The sequence below is a fragment of the Corapipo altera genome, unplaced genomic scaffold, assembly GCF_003945725.1.
Source record: "Corapipo altera isolate COAL_440 unplaced genomic scaffold, ASM394572v1 158, whole genome shotgun sequence".
In the NCBI taxonomy this organism is placed as follows: domain Eukaryota; kingdom Metazoa; phylum Chordata; class Aves; order Passeriformes; family Pipridae; genus Corapipo; species Corapipo altera.
In genome coordinates this window covers 324,763-346,528 of record NW_020884977.1, presented here as the reverse complement: position 1 = coordinate 346,528, position 21,766 = coordinate 324,763, and the positions used below count along the sequence as shown (strand labels likewise).

General features: G+C 39.0%; 1 protein-coding gene across 1 annotated transcript in view; it reads left to right on the top strand.

Moving 5' to 3' along the window:
• ITGAV (integrin subunit alpha V) overlaps positions 1 to 21,766 on the top strand; it is a 44,958-nt gene that overhangs the window by 15,435 nt on the left and 7,757 nt on the right. The window contains exons 3-26 of the mRNA XM_027665526.1: positions 264 to 355; positions 841 to 955; positions 2,179 to 2,240; positions 3,780 to 3,825; positions 5,348 to 5,473; positions 6,159 to 6,203; positions 6,359 to 6,402; positions 6,490 to 6,546; positions 6,952 to 7,004; positions 7,212 to 7,414; positions 9,519 to 9,710; positions 9,832 to 9,877; positions 10,460 to 10,561; positions 10,811 to 10,869; positions 11,821 to 11,975; positions 13,272 to 13,409; positions 14,128 to 14,195; positions 15,331 to 15,478; positions 16,174 to 16,266; positions 17,287 to 17,366; positions 18,472 to 18,552; positions 18,908 to 19,013; positions 19,856 to 20,014; positions 20,934 to 21,047. Of these exons, the coding sequence (XP_027521327.1) occupies positions 264 to 355; positions 841 to 955; positions 2,179 to 2,240; positions 3,780 to 3,825; positions 5,348 to 5,473; positions 6,159 to 6,203; positions 6,359 to 6,402; positions 6,490 to 6,546; positions 6,952 to 7,004; positions 7,212 to 7,414; positions 9,519 to 9,710; positions 9,832 to 9,877; positions 10,460 to 10,561; positions 10,811 to 10,869; positions 11,821 to 11,975; positions 13,272 to 13,409; positions 14,128 to 14,195; positions 15,331 to 15,478; positions 16,174 to 16,266; positions 17,287 to 17,366; positions 18,472 to 18,552; positions 18,908 to 19,013; positions 19,856 to 20,014; positions 20,934 to 21,047 (2,384 nt within the window). The remainder of the gene's footprint in view (positions 1 to 263; positions 356 to 840; positions 956 to 2,178; positions 2,241 to 3,779; positions 3,826 to 5,347; positions 5,474 to 6,158; positions 6,204 to 6,358; positions 6,403 to 6,489; positions 6,547 to 6,951; positions 7,005 to 7,211; positions 7,415 to 9,518; positions 9,711 to 9,831; positions 9,878 to 10,459; positions 10,562 to 10,810; positions 10,870 to 11,820; positions 11,976 to 13,271; positions 13,410 to 14,127; positions 14,196 to 15,330; positions 15,479 to 16,173; positions 16,267 to 17,286; positions 17,367 to 18,471; positions 18,553 to 18,907; positions 19,014 to 19,855; positions 20,015 to 20,933; positions 21,048 to 21,766) is intronic.

The following is a 21,766-nucleotide window of genomic DNA, read 5'->3' as shown; positions in this document are numbered from 1 at the left end:
ACATGTAAAAATGGCTGCATTTGGCCCTAGATGTAAAAAAGAATGATAAATCCTTGATAAAACCTTTTTCCATCACAGGGTGATATCCTCCAATGCTACTGCTTTCTGATTTTCACTGTATGTGTCAAAACCAATGACTTAAAGTTTGGTTGGTTTTTTTTGTTTGTTTGGTTTTGGTTTTGGGGTTTTTTGTTTTGTTTTGTTTTCTATTTTATTGTATGGTTTTCTTTGAACTTATACTCCTTTTTTAATTTTTTTTGTAGGTAACAGAGATTTCGCTCCCGATGATCCGCTGGAATTTAAGTCTCATCAGTGGTTTGGAGCCTCTGTGAGATCCCAAAATGATAAAATTCTGGTGGGTTTTCAGTGCCCTTTCAGTGCCTCAGTACGGAGACACTGTAGTGGAAAAAAAGTGGAAAAAATGTGAAAAGATAACTTAGAATTTAAACAAAATCACACATCATCATGACTTGTGTTTTTTTCAGGATTTCTTAGCTAGGCTTTGCTTAACACTTTATAAACAAAGGCTGTAGCATTTTTGTCTTGTTTTAAGGAAAGTAGTAGAGTTAGTTTGATGAAGTCAGAATGTGTTATAAATTCTCGATGAGCTCTTTACAAAATAATATTTCTGAAATTCCTGATGTAAATTATCTATTTACAAAGTACAAACTGGTGATACTGCTGCCCCAGTGCTGAAGGTGTAAATCTCCTCTAATAACACATGGTACATCTGCCAAATTTTTTTTTTTTTTGTTGCTCTTCTGTAGAAAATTGGAATTCTACACCCCACTGCATCTGGAAAAGGACTTTGTTTCCTCATTGCTTTGTGTTCTTCCCTAGGCCTGTGCCCCACTGTACCACTGGAGAACTGAAACAAAACAAGAGAGAGAGCCTGTAGGAACTTGTTACCTGCTTGCTGGGTCGAAATTTGTGGAATATGCTCCCTGCAGGTCAAGTAAGTCCAGAGCACCTGTGTCACTTTTCTGTTTGGAATTCTTCTTGTGTCGCATTTCGTGTACACTTTTAAGTTTTACAGTTATTACCCTCTTCCACGTGTAGCAACAAAACCTAAGCTAGACTCAGACACCTGAATCCTCCTTCAGTTGGTGTTCAAGGTGCTTTCTTCAAGGGGAACATCCTAAATCCAAGTGTCATTGGAATTGAGGACTTCTGGTTTCCAAGGGACCAGTTCTGTAGTGATCATTCAAGAAAAATCATGCAGCAAGTGCTTTTTCAAAGACTAACCCTAAAATTTTATGAAACTCAAGTATTATATTGTTCTTCAAGTACTTTAAAGTGCAAGCTCATTTTAGAAGACAAGGTTTTGCACAAGTAGTTTCTGAACTGTGTGTACACATACACAGATAGTGATGCATTGTTTTAATTATATTCACTGTTGAACATTTGGAGTCTTATTTTCCAAGTGCTTTGCATTCATGTCTTCTAGTTGGTTTGGTAGATTATTCAGAGGCTTAGAGCCTTTTTTTAAAATACAGAAGTCTAAAAGTTGAATGTTGAAGCTAGGATTGTCTTTTTATTTGCTGAAAGTCATTTTTTACATGCAGGAATAAAATCCAGTGTGGTCCAACATAACAAAAAGTTAAATAAGCATATATTAAACTAAATCATGGTAGTTCAGTAGTCACACTTTCAGATAAGGGGGTCTCAGCATGTCCACTCTGGAGCTGTATAATCCTAAGATTAACTCAGTCATAACAATTCTTGCTGGGATGAGTCTCAGTAGAGAGATATTTTTTTTCAGCCAGGTATGCCTTTTTTGTTTTAAACCAATTCAGATTTTTATTCCACACCAAAAGAAAAGCTTGTTCCCTGTTTTCCGTATACCTTATTTCCTGAATATAAATTGCAAATATTTTTCCCCCTAAATTTTGAAGATGAAATGGAAAAGGAATATGGAGTTGCTGTTCACTTTGACTGTGGCAGGCTGGAACACATGTTAGTGTTACAGGTAGCCAGACCTGAAGTTGTTACAGCATTTGGTTGTGAATTGTTGATAAAGACAAAATACTGATTTAGGAGTAAAGTATTCTAAGGTTCAAGTATAGGAGAGAAAGTGTACTTAGGAAGAAAAGCATTCACAGAATCATCTGATCTAGTACTGTTAATACTTATTATTTTTCTCCTTTTTCTTTTCTATCCTTTTTTTTTTTTTGTCAGCAACTATTGATGCAGATGGGCAGGGATTTTGTCAAGGTGGATTTAGTATTGACTTTACAAAGGTATGTGGTTCTTTCTCAGTTCCTGTGGGTCAGCAGACAAAACACCCCTGATGCAGAGCACTGACAAGCCCAGCTATTATGAAGCCAAATGTAAAAACCCCACAACCAAACAAAATTTGTAAATAGAACAAAAATAACTTCAAACCACTCAAACAGCTGTTCTAAACCTGTTTCTCTCTGTGTTTTCACAGCAGCATACTTTCACCTCCTGCAGGAATCACATTCCGAGCAAATAATCTGCTTTTCCGGCTTCCTTCCATGCAGCTCTGCTGGAGCTGCAGTAGTCAGGATTTTTGAGACATGTGCTTTGAAGGGATTGGTGCACAGTAGTGTTACTTCTTCAGGAATAATAACTTAGGGAAGTTAGGTAAACTGTTCTTGTGGGTCATGTTTGTTTTTCTCATCAACCACCAGAAGAGCACTTAAGTTTCTTCTCCTTTCGTGTTCTCCCTGCCTTTTAGAGTTCTTCTTTTTTATTATTCTTAAATTCATGATTACTTCTTAAATCCAAGCACAATAAAACTGTGCACAGATTTGAGAACTTATTGTAGCTTTCATGTTGTACAGTGAAATTGTTTAGCACAGTCTGGACATGCCAAGACCATGCAAGTCCTACTTGTGATGTGACTATTTTTTGGGTAATTCACATCTTATGGTTAGGTCATGTCCCTTCACTCTTTACCCACGTCCACTCTTGTTTTTCCTCCAGAGGAAACTGTAAAATGCAGGATAGGACTGTAAGTGTTTGAATTATTTTACACACACCCCTCAGGGCTACTGTGCAGACTCCAGCCCCAGTTAAAACCAACCTCGGGCTCTAACCCCAAACCCTCACTGAGTGGGCAAGCCTGGCTCTAAGGTATCTCCAAATCTCTGACCCAGATTTTTCTGAGTGGTGAATATGAGATTTTTAGGATTAAAATCTGAATAAGTGCTTTAATTATTCAGCAAAGCCTGTGGCCTAATCCAATACTTACAGAGCAAGTTCCCAACACTGGGATAGCTAATGTGGTTAAAGTTTCATAAAATGGTTTGTGGATTGCAGTTGTGCCAAGGAATATGGAATGAGGGAATTAGGTCACAGTTATTCTGAGTTAAACTTTTCTAATCATAAGTTAAGAAAAGTGGCAGAAGCAGAAGATGAAACTAGCTTTGGGTGCTGACCTAAAAACATGTTAGGATTGTCATGTAGCAGTCCTAAGTTTTCCTCCTAACTGTATTCCTGTTGCCTTAGATTTATGTAGTAAGAGGGATCTCTCATAACAAAAGCAGAATTCTGCCTAGAATTTTAAATGGATGAAAGAGAGCCACAAGTCACTGAAGGCAGATTGTTTGTTATCTTAACACTTTACAAGATGCATTTGTAATTAATCACTCCTTCAAAAAATAAAATGGGGGGGTTCAGTGAAGCTACAGCGATGTACATGTATGGGATTACTTCCCATAAACAAAGGACATGTTCTCTTGGTTTTAGATGTGCTTAATGTGTTTCTAATTTTTGTTTCTGTCTTTTTGTTTTTTCTCCCCTTCCCCTCCAAGGGAGACAGGGTGCTGCTTGGAGGACCTGGAAGTTTTTACTGGCAAGGTGAGATATATTATTTAAATCACACAGAAGCTGATCTCTGTTTTTTCTTTTTGTTCTCTTAGTCATTTTTATCCACACTCTTCCAATCACTCTCAGGGTCTTTACCAGTAAGAAAACTAACAGAAATACATTCCTTCATCCTTCAGAATATCTCCTGAATAATCAGGGCAACCACAGATTAAATCTGAACTGATAATTGTGTAGATGTCCTTTGTCTTTTAAGTAACTCCACGATAATTTTAAAGGCATTTTTCCATCAACAGGATGAGTTTCCTTTAGGATATTTTGCTTCAAAACCTACATGCTTTGTAATTTCTGGCATACACATACAAAGTGTGCATTTTCAAGGAGAAATGTCCCCTCCAAAGAGAACTGCATTTTTTTCAAGGGGAAATGTCCCCTACAAAGAGAACTGCATTTTTTTCCTCTGACAGCAGAGATGTTTTGTGTTGGTAACAGTTGGTTTGTGCCACGGGGCACGTTCTACCTCTCCCTGCACTTCTTGCACAGAGCATTACCTGTACACTTTGCAAATGTGAACTTGGTCAGTATTTGCAGGATAATTCAGCCTTTAGCTACAGCTCTCCACTCCAAAGAGGGAGCTGCTGCAATCAGGACATGGCTGCCACACTCTGCTGCCTGCTTTTAATGTAAATACCAACATTTATTAATAGACTTTCTGTATCAAGCCAGCCTACGTGTAGATGCAGCAGCACAGGAGGCTTGTTCCAGTCCTGTGCTTTTAAGTTCTGAACAGAATGGAATGACTGAAGCTAAAACTGCAGCTACAATACAATATAGATTATGGTCCTGTATTCGTTTTTGGCTGAAGTGACCCCTCATCTGCCAAAACAACCTTATTCTCTCATGCTGCTTCCAGAAAAGAACAGTCTTGGCTCTGAATAGAAGACAATACTGTAGTCCTAAAAACTAGATTTTTCATCCTAAACTTTTATTCCACGTTCTGAGGTGCTGGAGGAGTAGTTTTCCCTACCCTTCGTTATATGTTTGAATATGTATGTGAAGTAAGTGTTATTCTGAGAATTTTTTTGTGATGATTCAAGTTTTATTTTAAACTCAGAGAAAAGAACGTAATGCAGTCACCACCTAGTGGCTAAGGGAAGTGAGAATGGAGGATGTGGGAATGCACTGTGCTCTCCTCATTTGTGGTCATCTTCTCTGCCTCCTGTCTGCCAAAATAAGCTCTTGTGTTATGGGGTTTGGGAGCAATGACTCAGTTCTGTGATACCATCAACATATGATAACTGAGCATTCCCATTTAAGTCCTGCCTTACATGTAGGAGTAGCTTCTATTTTCAGTGAGAACTTTTCTTTGTCAATATGTGCATACATTTTTTTGAGGTAGGATGCAAAGTTCCTCTTATACCCCTCCTGGTGCTGCTGCAGTATTGTGAAAGAGTTGTTGCTTTAGAAGGCAGCATGCTGTAAATGAGTCCTGTAACTTTACTGGCTGAGGTCACACCTTCTGTTTGTGGTTTTAAGCTGTTTTGTCTCTCTTTAGGCCAGCTTATTTCTGATCGAGTGACGGAGATTGTGGCTAAATACGACTCCAAGGTCTACAGCACCAAGTATGATGACCAGCTGGCAACCAGACCTGCCAGTGCTGCTTTTGATGACAGCTACTTGGGTGGGTAATGGCAAACAGGAACACCCAGGTGCACCTGGAAAACTCCCTGGCACTGTTCATATTTCAGTTTAAATCGCAGCACTGTTAGCTCAGCACTGGGCAGAAAACTGAAGAGCGACATACCTGAAAATGCAGTAATTTATGTATGATGGAACCTTAGTTGTCTTGCCACAGGCTTGACTGAAAAAGCACCTGATGACAAAATAAATGGAAATATTTCCATGTTTTTTCATGCTCTGTGATTCAGGCTGAACACGGGAATGGCCAAGGTGTTATTTTCATGTGAGAAGTTAGTCACATACCTGTTTTTTTGAAAAGCAACTACTTCTAGATAATCTACCAAAACAAAATAAAAATGGAAAATAATTATGTTTGGGAAGAAAAACCATGAAGAGGGTCCCGTAGAGGAGTGGGCCATCATAATTTAGCTTCATAGATGTGTAACCAGGTTCAGAAAAAAACAAGGATAGACCAGGGCAGTTCCCAGGGTGATAATTTTAAAATTTTCATGTTCTGATCTCAAATTCCTGGAGCTGCTCGTAGTCTAAGCTGCTTTGACACAGTATTTATTCCATTGCATTTTAAGAAGAAGAAGAAGGGAGCACTGTGCACAGAGACCTATGAAAAGTATAAAGAGAGATGAAAGGTTGGATGAGGTTTTTAAAGTCTCCTCTTATCTGTTCAGGTTACTCAGTAGCTGTTGGAGACTTCAATGGTGATGGCATAGAAGGTAAGACCACTTGCTTCACTTAAAATCGTATTAATAGGCTGGGCAGATCTTTCAAATAAATGATACAATGCACAGGAAAATGCATCAGGCACTAGGAATGAACTGCTCTGTGCTTTGAGACCTGAATGTTACCTGTGTCTTGCTTTGTGTTCCAGACTTTGTATCAGGAGTCCCAAGAGCAGCGAGAACTCTGGGAATGGTAGGAAATTCGAAACATTCAACTTTAAAATAAGTGCAAAAGGTGAATATTGTTGGTGTGCTCTAATGTGTGTTCCTTCATGTGCAGGTGTCCATTTACAATGGGAAGAACATGTCTTCCATGTACAACTTCACTGGAGAGCAGGTGTGTAGCTTGACTGAGTGTAGTGGGTGACCTGGAGCCCGTTCCTATGTTGAGACAGTATTTAGGGGACTAGATAATATGATACTCTCTGTGTTATTGGCTTAATTACCAAAGCAAAATTTTATATGATCTGTAGGAATTCCAACCTTATTTTTAAATAAAAGAAATGCTGCCTATTTTGAGAGTTAGGAGAGAGGACTGGATCATGAAAGGGGAGAATGGGGAAGGGAACTGATCCGTTTGCTTTCTGAGTAAGAAACAGAAGGAAAATACAAGGAGAAAGGAAACCAAAAAAATGTTGTGGTGTATATTGTCATCTCCCTGAGGTATTTTCTATACAAATTTGTGTGAACTTGTGTTTGTATCACTGCAACTCACAAGTTTGGTTTGAATTTTGTTTTTCAGATGGCTGCCTATTTCGGGTATTCGGTGGCTGCCACAGACATCGACGGGGACGAGTAAGTGCCCTCCTCTCACCACTGCCACCCAACTTGTTTCTGGAAAGAAAGAAAAAAAGATACTTTTATTAAAAAGTCTTTCCCACAATCTAGATTTCTGACAATTAATTCGGATCTTAGTATTGACTTCAGTGCTGAGTTAATCAGATGCTTAAAAAAATGAGTTTTTATGCTGCCACTGAAGAACCTTGTCCTTCTTTGGCCCAGTTTTACAGATCTGTTTATTGGAGCCCCCCTTTTTATGGACCGAGGCTCAGATGGGAAGCTTCAGGAGGTCGGCCAAGTGTCCATTTGCCTCCAGAGATCCACTGGAGGGTTCCAGACCTCCAAGCTGAATGGCTTCGAGATCTTCGCGCGGTTCGGCAGCTCCATCGCCCCTCTGGGGGACCTGGACCAGGACGGCTTCAACGGTAGGACATCCCTGATTGCTCAGGGGATCCCCTTGGTAGGGGGCTCAGAGCCAGCACCCTGACTGTGGATTCTGCACACAAACACTCGGCATTTGTGCCATGGCTGGGTGTTGGACACTGAGGTCTAGACTCCTTTCGATGCTTTTATGCTACTCCCAGGAATGCTAACAGGAGTTCCATGGATGCATCGAGCAGAGACTATGCCATTGCAGCTACAGCATGGAGGACTTGAGCTGTTACACTGGGCAGCTCATTGCTTTCTGAGTGACAACTACAACAGAAACTTTGATGAAATACTCAACTCTCACCTTTTTGACTTGTTAGGACGTCTGCAGTAGAATTTTCCCGTTTCCGTTGCTTAAAGCTGACTTTCTGTCAGTCACAATGGTGACTGAAAGGAAGGTTTTGTTTCAGAGAGCTGGTTAAAAATGTTTTGATGAAAGAGATTTTCCTGGGACAAGTCCATTTCAAAATGGAAGGGTTTGGTGAAAATATTTCATTTCTGTCCCAAGAGTTGAGTGTCTCAACTCTGAGAGTTGAGTGTCTGAGCTGAGTGTCTCGAGCAAGTAATTGGATGAGAAGTCTGAGTCTGGCACAACTGAAGCTGAGGACTCTCAAACTCGTTACCTGTGCTTCTTGTTACTTTAGGAACTTGCTGCTTTCACTTAAAAATTCAGAGCAGTGAAACAGGCAAGAATCATGTAGTTTTGGGATGGAGACTTCCAGGAGTCCCAGGGAGAACACCTTGTTACACACATTGTACTCCAGGGTTGCCTTAAGAGTTGCAGAAATTTGTTTCACCAAAAATGCTCATTCTTTCCATTCTGCTTGCAAGATAAGTATTTTCTGAAAGATCACAAATTACAATAGGCCGATATTTCAAATTCTCACGTGGCTCTTAATTTATTTTCTATGAAATCAGAATGTTATAGGATAGTTTGAGTTGGAAGGGACCTTTTTAGTTGCTAATAATATGCAGAATCAGTGTAAAGACGTGATATCACTGCAACTATTTACAGAACACATTGGAAAGATTACAGCTGATAACCAAAACTCTAGTGCCCTGATGAAGTTATCCCAAAAATGTTTCCATCATACTTCAATCTGGAATAAACTGTAGGCTAGAAAATCATAGCAAAAGCTGCCTCTTTTTAATTACTTTGCAGTTACTTCGTCTGTTTGTTTTGTTTATTGCTCTGCCTCACTTTGGGAGTGTTAATTAAAATACATTCCATCACAGTGTGGTGCAAGATGGGAATTTTTACTGGTGTCATGATGTTTGTAAATATAAGTCAAAAATACAAAACAGTAAATTTTGAGTCCTTACTCTCTTCAACAAACTTTCTCAAATTTAAGTAAAGAGGAAGGAAAAATGAGATTATTCTGTATAGTGTTTCATGTTTGGTCTTTGACTTTTGATTGTTGAATGTACATCATATTTGCACTTCTAAAGCTGTCCTTACAGTCTAATTAACATTTTGTTTATTACTGTTTATTAGTCATGGAAAATGAGTACTCTTAAATTTATTAAGCTTTAAGAGATAGAATAATTGCACTAACTGGGAGTTCTCTATAAAACGTATTGCCAAACCATGATCAGGATAGACTGGAATTTCATATTTACCATTGGTTTAGGATGATTTAAATTTTCCAGAATTATTGAAATGTCACACCCTTTGGAGGAACATGAGCCTGTTAATGAAATGGGAAGATAGCTCCACTTAGTTTTGTGATTTGGCACCAACAATTACTCATTCTGGTTGTTTTAGTAATCTCACAAACATCTCAAATCCATAAGATTTGGCTGCAAGTCAGTCACTGAGGTGCAGAAGCACTTGCAGAACTATTTCTTCCCCTCCTTCCCCTCCCTTCAAGTCTGCGAAGGGTTTTTGTTAAACGTTTATACTTTCTAGAAAAAAACAACATCCAATTAAAAAAACAAATGAACACAGGCTGTTGATGAGGGTTTTAAAGGCTAGTTGCATTTCCTCCCTCCTGACACACCTTGAAACTGTAAAGTCAGAAAGGATTGACTGGTGTGAGCAGAAATATATTCCCCTACTCTGCGCCTGGAGACGTTGATGGTTCCTCTCTTGGTTTTCAGATATTGCAGTGGCTGCACCGTACGGTGGAGAGGACAAGAGAGGACTTGTCTACATCTACAATGGAAGAGCAAGTGGTTTGAATGCAGTGCCATCCCAGATTCTGGAAGGGCAGTGGGCCGCTCGCACGATGCCACCCAGCTTTGGGTACTCGCTGAAAGGAGCCACGGACGTGGACAAAAATGGATATCCAGGTCCTTTGCTCCAAATGCACTTGCAAATCACTCGACCCAAATAGCAGACCCGCCTCTGACAAAGAGCAGATTTTAAAAAAATAAATCCTAATGTGTAATAATGTGTCTCTTTTCTTCCTAGACTTAATTGTTGGAGCCTTTGGTGTTGACACAGCTGTTCTGTACAGGTGAGGATCCTGTGCCTCTACCCGAGTGAAAGCAGAGGCAAAGCTCAGGGGGGTTCTCAAGCTAAAAAAGAAGGCAGGCTCAGTCTGAAATTCTGCTGCCCCACTCCATGCCAAAATGCTGGAGGTGAAAAAAAGGTTATACTGCTGTTTTCACTGAGTATACCCACAGTCTGCTCTCTAGAATTCATCATTATCAATATAGTCAAGAGGAAATATAAATGAGCTGTCTTCAAGGCTTTCTGAGTGACAGCTCCCTAGATTCTTACACATACAGGGTGCTGCTAATTATCACACTGAAATCCCAATGTTCTCATCCAAATTTGCTCATTTTGGGACAATACCTTATTTGTTAGTGCTAGAAAGAGATAGGACTTCCTCTTTACACAGTTGTCCGTGTTCTGACTGATGGGAATGAAAGGGCACAGAAAAGCTTCCCACTTTTCCCTCATCAGCTCAGTGATTATTTCTTTTTCTTGCGGTTTCACTAAATATTGTGTGTTTGTTTATATTTCACAATTCAGTGGGGAGGGTATTGTCTAATGTGGTGTTGAATGCTGTTCCAAGAGGATGTTTTCTTTGCAGGGCTAGACCAGTTATTAGAGTAAATGCTGCTCTGGAAGTCAATCCAACCATTCTAAACCCAGAAAACAAAGCCTGTTCACTGGGAGATGTAAAAGTTTCTTGGTAAGCAGGGTGTCTATGTTTTCCTTTGAGGGGAGGGACTTTCTTGGGTTTTGTTTTTGTAAGCTTCCAGTTTTAAAGGATTCAGCAAGTCCAGTCAGCTAATAAGGAAAAAGACAGACACGGCTTTTTTTGCTGAAAGAACAGACAATATGAAATAAGACCTTTGAACAGAAATAAACAGCGAAGAATTTTAGAAGAAAACGGGAGAAAAAGTGTGTGAAATAAGTATTTTCTTTTTCTCCAAAACAGCTTCAAAGTAAAGTTCTGCTTAAAAGCTGATGGCAAAGGAAAGCTCCCCAGCTCACTCAGTAAGTTCTGCTTGTTTCAAAACTTTAAAGCCTTTGTGTACTGTTAGCAGACATGAGCACAGGTCACTGTTATTTTCATTATTGAAACAATTGGCTGCCCTTTCCAGCACACTCCTTGGTAGGGGTACATCTATGTGACTGTCTTCAGCAGAGTTTTTTGGCTGTGGTTGTGTAGAAGTTGGTGGCATTTGGTCATACTTTAAGCATATGTTCAACCATGTGGTTAACTAGTGTTGGAAAGTCCTTTGTATTTTACAGATTGTAGAGTAACTCTCACTGAGGGGAGTTTTAGACAAGAATATTCAAGTATTGTTAGGCCTGGGAGATACAGACAAGCCACAGAGGACTTCTCCCATCTCTGTTGAAATCGTAACCTTCAGATTGATTTCACTGACTTGTTCTCATCAGATTGTCTGGATCAGAATCAGGAAAAGATTGATTCCAACAGGTTTTTTTAGTGGTCTCCATGGGATTTTGTAGAGTGGCAGGCAGCCTGCTGCAATCAGGTTTTGTCTACTGATTCTAAAAGCTTTTTCTTGTTTTCTTTATGGCATGTTTAGAGGTGCTGTGATCTGAGAAAGCTCATATTTTAAATTTCATTTCCTTTATCAAATATTTGAAGTAATCAGATTAGCAATATAGTTTAAATATACAATTGCTATATGCAAGATTGCTTTAAAGGTTTCTGGGAGGAAAGATTTGAGCTTTGTTGTTGCAGTTCTCTAGCAATTATAAATTATAAATGTGTCAGTGCACTTCCATATTTCTAGATTTTAAGGAAAAAGCAGAGGACAGCAACAGTGCTTGAGAACTAATGTAGTAACAGATTTTTACACTGGAAGAACAGGAAGTTTTAAGCTGAAATCATTGTTCAACTCCATTCCTGATGGGAATCTGCACTGTTTTTAATGGAATGAAACATGCCTAACCCAAATGCTTTGCCTCGGACAGATTTCCAAGTGGAGCTGCTGTTGGATAAACTTAAACAGAAAGGAGCTATAAGGAGAGCTCTCTTTCTCCACAGCAAACAGCCCAGCCACTCCAAGAACATGACTATTACAAAGGGGGGCAAAATGAACTGTGAAGAACTCGATGCCTTCTTGAGGGTAAGTAGCCATTTATGTTTTTTAGGCAAATGGTTTTTGATGCCCTGTCTATTACAAGTTCCTTGTGTCAGTTGTTTAAAAAAATAAATAAATAAAAAAAAAAGCTGGAGAAACTTGATATTACTGGGACTGAGGTCCTGGTCCCTAAATGGATTGGAATTTTAATTCAGAATTATGTTAGCAAACTTCTTGAATGAATCATCTAGGCACCAAATTAATTGTGATTTCCAAGGAATACGAAACTCGATAAACAAAAGTCGTCCATCTACTTTGGAGGTTAAAAAGTAAAGAAAAATATGGATCTGCAAATAAAAAGCCAAGACCAGCAAATAACAGAGGAGACAGAGAAAGTTAAAATATTAAGCTTACTTTTTCTCAGTCTTTCTGTTTTAGTCCCCACAAATGTGAACAGATACTAACACAATTAAAAAGTGTAACCCAATAGAAGAAACACCGTGTGTAGCTATGTAAGTTATATGCAGCTGAGATTTATCTCTGAGTCCCTATAAATCAAACATAAACATTACATACTTTCCTCTCAAAAAAGCCCTAATAACCCAATAAAAATACTAGTAATCATTAAGGATTCATGGAGGACAGGTAAAACCTTTCTTTCACCTGCCTTGTGTGTGGAATGTACACAGAATTAGACCTCTCAGATCTCAGTGTCAGTAGAGCTTTAACACATTTCCACCTGAAATTTTCTTAAAGAAAGTAAAGATACATGACCTACATGAAATTATCTTAAATGGGATGCAAAACCAGTTAAAAACTATATGTTATCAATGGGTTTCTGCCCACAGAAGATGTGTTCTGAAATGAGCTGTTCTACAGTCGGTAATTTCCATTCCAGTCTCAGAAACGAAGCAGAGTTTACACTGATCTAACATAAAGCCAAGAGCTGGTTTGTAGCTAATCTGAAAGGCAGGATCAACATTTGACAAACAGGATGATTTGAAATTATCAAGATGAAAGTCAGCAGCTCCAGAGCCCAAAGCAATGAGTTTAGGATAGAAAAAAAATCATAAGTCCAAAGACGAGGATCTTAGAAGCCAATGGAATTTTGCCTCACAGGAAAGTATGGAATTGTTGTAACCCTTAGTTTCCTTGCTATTAGAGTTCCGTGACTGAATGCTCCTGTATGTTCCAGTTTTCCATTTGTTAAACAGGAATTTTGCTGCAGGTTTCCTGACAGGAGATTTTTCTAGTTTGGAAAGAGCTCAGAAGTTTTCATGTTGTTTTGGCCTCCTCGTTTCTACTATGTTTTAACTGTTCTGTTTAATTGCTTTTCCTCAGGATGAATCTGAATTTAGAGACAAGCTAACTCCCATTACTATTTTTATGGAATATCGTCTGGATTACAGAACAGCTGCAGATGCAACAGGATTGCACCCTATCCTCAACCAGTTCACCCCTGCTAATATGAGCAGACAGGTATATATTTGTCACAGAGCCTGTGATGACAGAACTCAGCCTTCAAAACTCATATTTATCTTAAGACTTCTGAAAATATTAAGATATCTAAATATACATCTAGGCTTTGGTCTTTGGATTACAGAAATATTGATGGTTAATGTAAATTTGATCTGTTCTCTTTGATTTTTGTTTTTGTTTTTTTTTTATCTCTCTCTGTATCAAATTTCTTTTAGCAGTGGACTTCCTTTTCACACATCCTAATTAACAGTTTCCTGGAGAAAAGCAGTTAGAGTAGTACTGAAAGTGTTAATCTTGAAGGCTTGGAGTGTTTCATCCATTGCTCATTCTGTGCTGCTCTATGTACATTCTGTTTATCCCTCTAGTTCTCTTAAGGTGATAAACTTAGTTTTTTCTACTTCTACCCTTTACACAAATTTTTTTCACTTGATTGTAAAGGGGATAGTGGAGGAGCAACTCCAATATGAACAGGTTATTCAAAGTATGGAAAGATGGTTAAGGTGCAGACACTAGTCCTAGAATTGCAGTGGGGCAGGATGAGGCACAGTGCCCTCTTTGTACTCATTTGTTCTCTTCTGAGACTAATGACATGAAAATATCTCATAACCAGCTATTCAGAATTTTTTTTTTCTCATGGTGGTGAAACAATATTATTGGAAATGTATGTTGGAACAGATGCAGGAATTACTACAACAATATGCCTTTGATTTCTGCATAGGCACACATTCTGCTGGATTGTGGAGATGATAATATCTGCAAACCAAAGCTGGAGGTGTCAGTACAAAGGTAAATACGTGAGAAAAATACCACAAGGAAAAGGAATTTTCCTGCTTGAATTCTAAAACTCAAGACCTTGTAATACTTTTGTTCGAAGGATGTGTTGAAATAAGGAGGACTCCTCAATGTATTCTATCTAAGCTCATGCTTATATATTTTAAAGAAAACCCATTTTCTGCTTTGCAGCCTAAACTCTTTAGCATGTAATGCTGGGAGAGCACACCCCTCACTCCCACCTGGCCTCCACTCTGATGTTTATTTGTCCATTTGCTAAGCAGGACATGCATAGCAAGAATGACCCAGTGTTGGCTGCCATTTTACCACTGTTCTGTTGTTTAATACTAGATAAAATCACAAATTCATGTGTCTATCCAGGAAGGGGAGAGCAAGGCTCTCTTGTCACATGTATGAAAAAAAACCCACAATTGCTGGTATTGCTAATATCTTTTCTCAAACCTGGAAAAAAGAAACAAGTTTTAAGTGATAATTGTTTCATGAATCTGAGCATTCTGTGCTTTGCATGCCCTAAAGCAACTCTTAGTGTCTTATCTCTACTCATAACCTGTTTTTTTATGCCCTTAGTGCAGTGCTATAGCATGTGCACATGTAGGATACTTCACCAACAGATTCATTCATGCAAACACTTCAGAAACATTGTAGGTACAGTTGGGTTTCCTTGTAGCTGGTGAAATGACAATACATTGTTTGGACAGACAGTCTGTTTGTATCTGGAACAAACCCACTGCAGAGGTCTTGACTGTATTCTGCAGTTGAGTGTTGTTATAAATATGTGCTTGTACCTCTTCAAAGTGGGCATGTAATTCCAAGTGTGCACAGGGATTTAGCTGCCCACAGTTTGTTCCTCCTTACAGAAAGGTGTCAGTGGTTTACTGTAATTTGTAATTTTGTAGAAAGGATTCTTACAAAACAGCATGTAATATTTGCTCCATTTTGTGATTGTAGATATGGGATTTTTTTTTAAACAATTTAGAGCTTTCCTGATGCTCCTGAAGCATAGATACTGCCTCTAGATTTCTCTGATTTCCTGGCACGATTTCAGAACGTCTCTCGTTTCTGTAGACTCAGCTACTTCAGTAGCCTTTAAAATGTGAGTGCAGAGCTCATTTTTACCCTGTTTTTGCAGTGACCAGAAGCAGATCTACATTGGTGATGACAACCCCTTGACCCTCATTGTCAGTGCTCAGAACCAAGGGGAAGGAGCCTACGAAGCAGAGCTCTTTGTCGTCGTCCCGCCCCAAGCGGATTTCATCGGAGTTGTTCGTAACAACGAGGTACAATTCCAACTGGCTTCTTGGGATTATCTTGTTTTGTCTCCTACAGATCTTGGTCTGAACAGTGCCCTTGTTCATTTAGTTTGTTTTAGACTTAGCCTGTTATGTGCTGGGTAAAGAGCTGGGCAGCTGTGAGGCAAGAAGTGATGTTGGGTATCACTGTCCTCCTTCCACCTAAGTGTGTGGAAAGTCGTGGGTTATCCTGACCTCACAGAACATTAAAATCTTTTTCCTGGCTTTTCTTATCTCTTGGACCCTGCTTTGGTTCAGTTCTCCAGTTTATCTCTGCTACTCATGTTATTTTGCCTTCCAATCTTTGGACTGGAGATTCAGTTGCCTTTCCCATCTTTATTTTCCTAGTGAGAGTTTGACCAACTGCCCAAGTTCTTCACACAGGTTATAAAGAATCATGTGGAGAAATGCTTTATGTCAGAGAAATCATAATTGCTAACCAATATAACAGTACTGGAATTTCTCTTTTTATAACCTTGGAAAGAGATCTATCTTGTGTCAAGACCATTTGGCTCCAGGGAAGCTTTCACACTTAGATTTCGACTTTAGTTCTTTGACTGACTTAGGGCTGAGAAATTACATTTGAATTAATGCTGAATATCTAGAACTTCTCTCCAGATTTCATCCAGGTGTCCAGGTGTAAAGAATGATATCCCTTATCATTTCTTTCTGGTTTGTTGCAGGCTTTAGCCAGACTGTCCTGTGCATTTAAAACAGAGAACGAGACTCGCCTGGTAGTTTGTGACCTGGGAAATCCCATGAAAGCAGGAACTAAGGTGAGGGTTGGTCCCACAGGTGCCTGGTGGCTCAAACAGGAGGGCAGGTGGCATTTCTCTTAATCACAGTATTGTTTGGGCAGGATGTTTGCTCACAGGAAATTAAGATTTGATCTAGCTGACATTTAGCTGCCCACATGTTTGGTTAGTACAGTGGTAGCTGGTTTCAACTTTCCAGATAAATTAAAGGCTGAAAGGAGTGGCCATGAGTTTTATGATGCAACTCAAAGTGAGTAGTTCATTAAATATTGGAATTAATGAATTCTGGCTCCTCATGAGTTTGTCTTTATATTTATCTGATATGTATTTTTCAGTATATAATAGAGTTAGCTCATGGTACACCTTTCTCTTAGTTCATCTCTCTTCTGCTTAATTTTGTGAAGACTGAGAGGGAGTTTTGTCTAGTTGAGGCCTCTACAATTCCACCAAATATAGCTGATATTGTAAGAATTAAAAAACTATCAGTGGGACCTGACAGATTTTATGGTGATATGATGCAATAAGTCATGATTATAAACACTTTGATGATGCTTTCCTTCCAAGGGAGGTTTTGTATAGATGAATATAGATGAACTATTTCCAAAGTTTTTTGAAGTATATCAAGCTGAAGAGTACAGATGTTAAAGCAGCTATCAACCACTGACTTAGTACAAACCTTGGGAATGAATTTGGAATCATTTAAGTGTGTCCTGTTCTTTAAACTGCAGCACTTTTTGCAACACACAGGGAGGCTCAGCTATGTGTAAAAATGGCTGAAGCAAGGAGCATGATGTAACCCTTACTTTTCTATTTTATGGCAGTGATGCCTTGGCTTTGATCTGCAGAGAGGGAGGTGCACGTCCAGCCTCGAGGAACTGGGCGGGTTTTATTTGGCAATTCTACATGTGCTCTCTCACAGCCACGAGTCTGAAGCATAATATTAATAATATTATTTATTGTTGTAATATTAAGAGCATCAAGAAACTGTTTATTGTGTGTTTTGTGGTGCTTCCACTGACCCCTGGTGATGTTTTTCCCCAGCTGTTGGCTGGCCTGCGTTTCAGTGTGCACCAGCAGTCTGAGATGGACACCTCTGTGAAGTTTGACTTGCAAATCCGAAGGTATGGAAATCTCTGTGTACCTCACCTGGTGGAAAACATGCACAGTAAATAGACTGTGAACTACTCAGGTTCACTCTGGACTGATCCCCTGATCTTTGCCTCACATTTCTTTGAAAAATAAACACAGAACTCGTTTGTACCCACGTACCATTGTGCTGCCTGCAGTGCCACAGAATGACTTCGGGTTTATAGCCCTCTTTTAAAACTGGGGTTTGAACTCTGAATTCCTTCTGATGTCAAGCCAGAATTTCACATTTTATAGATTTTGAGAGTGAGAGTCTCTCAGAACTGGCAGTGCAGAAGCAGCATGCAGTGAACCATCACAGCAGACAGCATGAAAGAGTCTGACCATTAAATGGAGCAAAAGAGTTGTGTTTGTGTTAATTATCAGAGAAGCACAGCACTGTCATATTTATATGATATTTATAAACCTGAATTTATACCTTCTGGAGATGATGTTTAAGATTTGGAGGTGTGATCATTAGGAGTATCTTTACCTAACACAGTTTTATGTTGCTTAGTGGACAGCACAAATTCAGCTGTTTTGTTTTTTCCCCACGTTGAACCAGAAGCTTTTTTTCTTTTTTTTTTCCTTTTTAGGGCTTCTTTTTTTTATACCGTAGTGACTAAATTATTCTCATCCACAGATGCATTTTTCACCTACGAGAGTTAAATAAATTTAAACCTGCCATTCTGTTTTAATGGTATAAATAGATCAAAGGCCTTGGCAGCTGTCTTTAAACTCACAAAGCTCCATTTCCAAGGCTGGCACAGTTCCTAGCAGAGCAACTCGAGTCTCTCTAAAAGAGTGAGGTAATTACAGGTCAGGAGGAAAGCCCTGTTGCATGTATGTTTTAATTACAGCAGGAGCAAAGAATAATTAGGGGATTTAAGAAGGCCTTTCTAAAGGCAATTGTTTGATTAGGTAGACAGAATAATCAGATGTGTCATTTAGGTGAGAACTTACTTGACTCTGCTCCTTAGTTTTTAGCAGTTGTGCTCACAAGTCATGTTATGATGTTACATAGAATTATTTTAAGGTGTGGGGGGTTTTTTTATTAAATACTTTGTTTATTTAATAAATTACCTTTTATTTTCTCTGCAGTTCCAACCTGTATGACAATCTAAGCCCAGTAGCATTCTATCAGGCTGACCTTGCCATTTTAGCAGCTGTTGAAATTAGGGGGTAAGCACTGATACTATTTTATTAAACATTGTTAATGAGATTTGCATATTTTCATCTTTATATTCACTGAACTTTCAGGTCTGAATAAATTTTCAGGAAGTCTTAGGGAATTTTTGATCATAAAGGCAACATGGTTCTCTCTAGCCACCCTTTGGATTTTCAGATCTTAAATAATTCTAAATAATTAAAAAATCAATTCCAAAAAAGGAATGTTGTGCCTCCATTACTAGACATTTTTTTAAGGAAAAAAAAACATTCCAAGCATGTTGATTTTTTTATTTTTTTTAGATGCTCTAGAGAGTAATGTTTATGGTTTCATACCTGATAATAACAACTCCTTTGCTCCCCTTTTTAGTGTGTCATCTCCTGATCACATATTCCTTCCTATTGCAAATTGGCAGCCGAAGGAGAACCCAGAAACAGAAGATGATATTGGGCCTCTGGTTCAGCATATTTATGAGGTATGGAATTACTACTAATTTCAATGACACGGTTCTGTGATAAATTAAATCTTCTGCTGTAGTTTTTCTCTGTAGTAAATTATGATTTTTTTTTTTCTCTTTATTGTCATCTTGCATGGAAAGAAAGATGTTTTTTTTTTAATGCTGTCTGCAAGAAGGGGTGGAACAAACAGAAGGGTCTGGTTACTTACATAATAACACATATTTTACTTTCTCATCTTTTAATTCTAGATAAAACATCTGAAGTAACTTTTTCTGCTCAGGAAATGGCTCATGGCTGTAAATTATTCAGTTATCCTCAGTTGTACTGCAGTTGTTCTAAATCATTCTTGTGAAGTCTTTTTGCCTTGAAAAAATTCAAGTATTTAAAATTTCCACGCAAGAATGATCACAGCTTTAATCTAGATTATTTAATTAAACAAAACTTATTGAGAGCTGTGTGAATAGTAATAGCTAAAAGTTGTCCTGGAACTTAAGAGACCATTTATCTGATGAAACTTGCTGCTGTATGTATCTGTGCTCAGAGTATCTTGGCTCAGGTTGTGATTCATTTAATCGACTTAAAAAAAAACAACCCATGTTTTATCAACAAAAAATTACATTATTTCAAGGCAAAAAGCCCTAATGCCATATAGCTTTTCTTCAAGTTACAATTTTGTCAGATTACAGAAGTAATTTGAAGTTTTGCCTGTTGGGGAACTGAAGTTTGGCTGGCACTTTTAGGTGAAGTTGTTGATGCTATTGTTCAAATATCAAATAACAAACTTCGTACATGTTAACAGAGAAAGTAGCATTGTTTGGGGTGGGTTTTTTACATCTGTAAATTTTATTTTCATAATCAGCTGAGAAACAATGGTCCAAGTGCATTCAGCAAGGTGATGATGACCCTGCAGTGGCCTTACAAGTACAAAAACAACACTCTGCTCTACATTGTTCAGTATGAGATCGATGGTCCCATGAACTGCACTTCTGACATGGAAATCAATCCCCTGAAAATTAAGGTAAGCAGGACTTTTCAGGGTTTTTTTGAGTGGAATGAAGTATGTTTGGTTGGTTTGTAAGCCCTCAAAACAGTCAAATCCCTGAGAATATCTGACACTGAGTTAGTTTTTTGTCTCTTACTGATGAATAAGGCAGCACTCTTTGATAGTACATGTCAGTGTATACAGCTGAATTTTAAGAGAGCTTAGAACAAGTAGTAAAAATCAGTATATTAAATTTAAGCAAACAAGGAAACAATTCTATGTATAGAACAACAAAGAATAACACTCCTGTATCTTTGATGATCAGGAAGCATCTTTAGTGAATATATATAAATAAAAATCTTCTGTGCTTCTGCAAGACCATTTGCAATAATATATTTTTTACAACTCTTTTGAGTTTTCTCATAGAGATTTGTTGTGTAGAGCACAAGGAGCATGGCTCTGCCTAGTCCCATGTGTAAATTTGTAATTTTTGCATTGGGAATTTCTAATGGATTAACGAAATAATTAATTAATCTACTGTACACTTCTTCAAGTCCCTGTTAAAAAAGTTTTTGTGTATGTGTGATTATGTGCACACATGTACAGTGCTGTGTGGTACATCAACATCATAACACTGCTGTGTTTTCAGAGTTTAAAACTGAAATGTTGAGGAAAAGTCTTAAAGATTGGAAAACTGAATTATCTGTTGCAGTCTAAGAGCAATTTTTTTTCTATCAATGAAAAAGTTTTGAGTTGAAGAAGAATTAAGATACCTGAGGTTCTGGGTTAGCTTCTGGTATCAATTTGCACCAGTGATCTAGAAAAGACAAGAGTAGCATTTTATTTACAGCTGTTGGAACAACCAGGATAAAAAGAGAGAAACCTGCAGTTGTATGTTTTCTTGAAGTCTGCAAATGTCTAATTTATTATTTGGATTCCCTTGGTTGTACCTCAGATTTCTGCTTCTAAGGATGATGATAAGAATGACACAGTTGCCAGGGAAGATAACCGTGACCATCGTATCAGCCGGAGGGATTTGGCTGCTGCCGAGGGGGACGTGCAAACCTTGGTGAGCTCTTTTAAGCCCTTTAAGCTCAATTTGGGCTCTTCATTCAGGGTCAGTCTTCTGCATGGAGCTATTTGGAAATCAATACTTAAAGGAGCAAGGCTGGTAAAACAGGGCAGCTGGAGGGAGCAGGGGAGTGCTGCAGGCAGCACCTCTGCTCCAAGGCACAGCTGAGTTCACAGCACGTGTTTCCCAGAGGGTCAGTGGACCCTGCAGTCAGCCACGTGGAGGACTTGGCCTTGCTGAACAGTACTGGAAATAATCATAGAATCATAGAATCAGCTGGGTTGGAAGGGACCTCTGAGATCATCAAGTCCAACCCTTGATCCAACCCCACCGTGCTTCCCAGCCCATGGCACTGATGCCACATCCAGTCTCATCTTAAAAACCTCCAGGGATGGAGAATCCACCACTTCCCTGGGCAGCCCATTCCAATGGCTGATCACCCTCTCTGGAAAGAATTTCTTCCTAATATTCAACCTAAACCTCCCCTGGCACAGCTTAAGACCGAGCCCTCTTGTCTTGCTGATGGTTGCCTGGGAAAAGAGACCAACCCCCACCTGGCTCCCCCCTCCTGTCAGGGAGTTGCAGAGAGTGAGGAGGTCTCCCCTGAGCCTCCTCTTCTCCAGGCTGAACAGCCCCAGCTCCCTCAGCCTCTCCTCATAGGACTTGCGCTCCAGTCCCTTCCCCAGCCTCGTTGCTCTTCTCTGGACCTGCTCCAA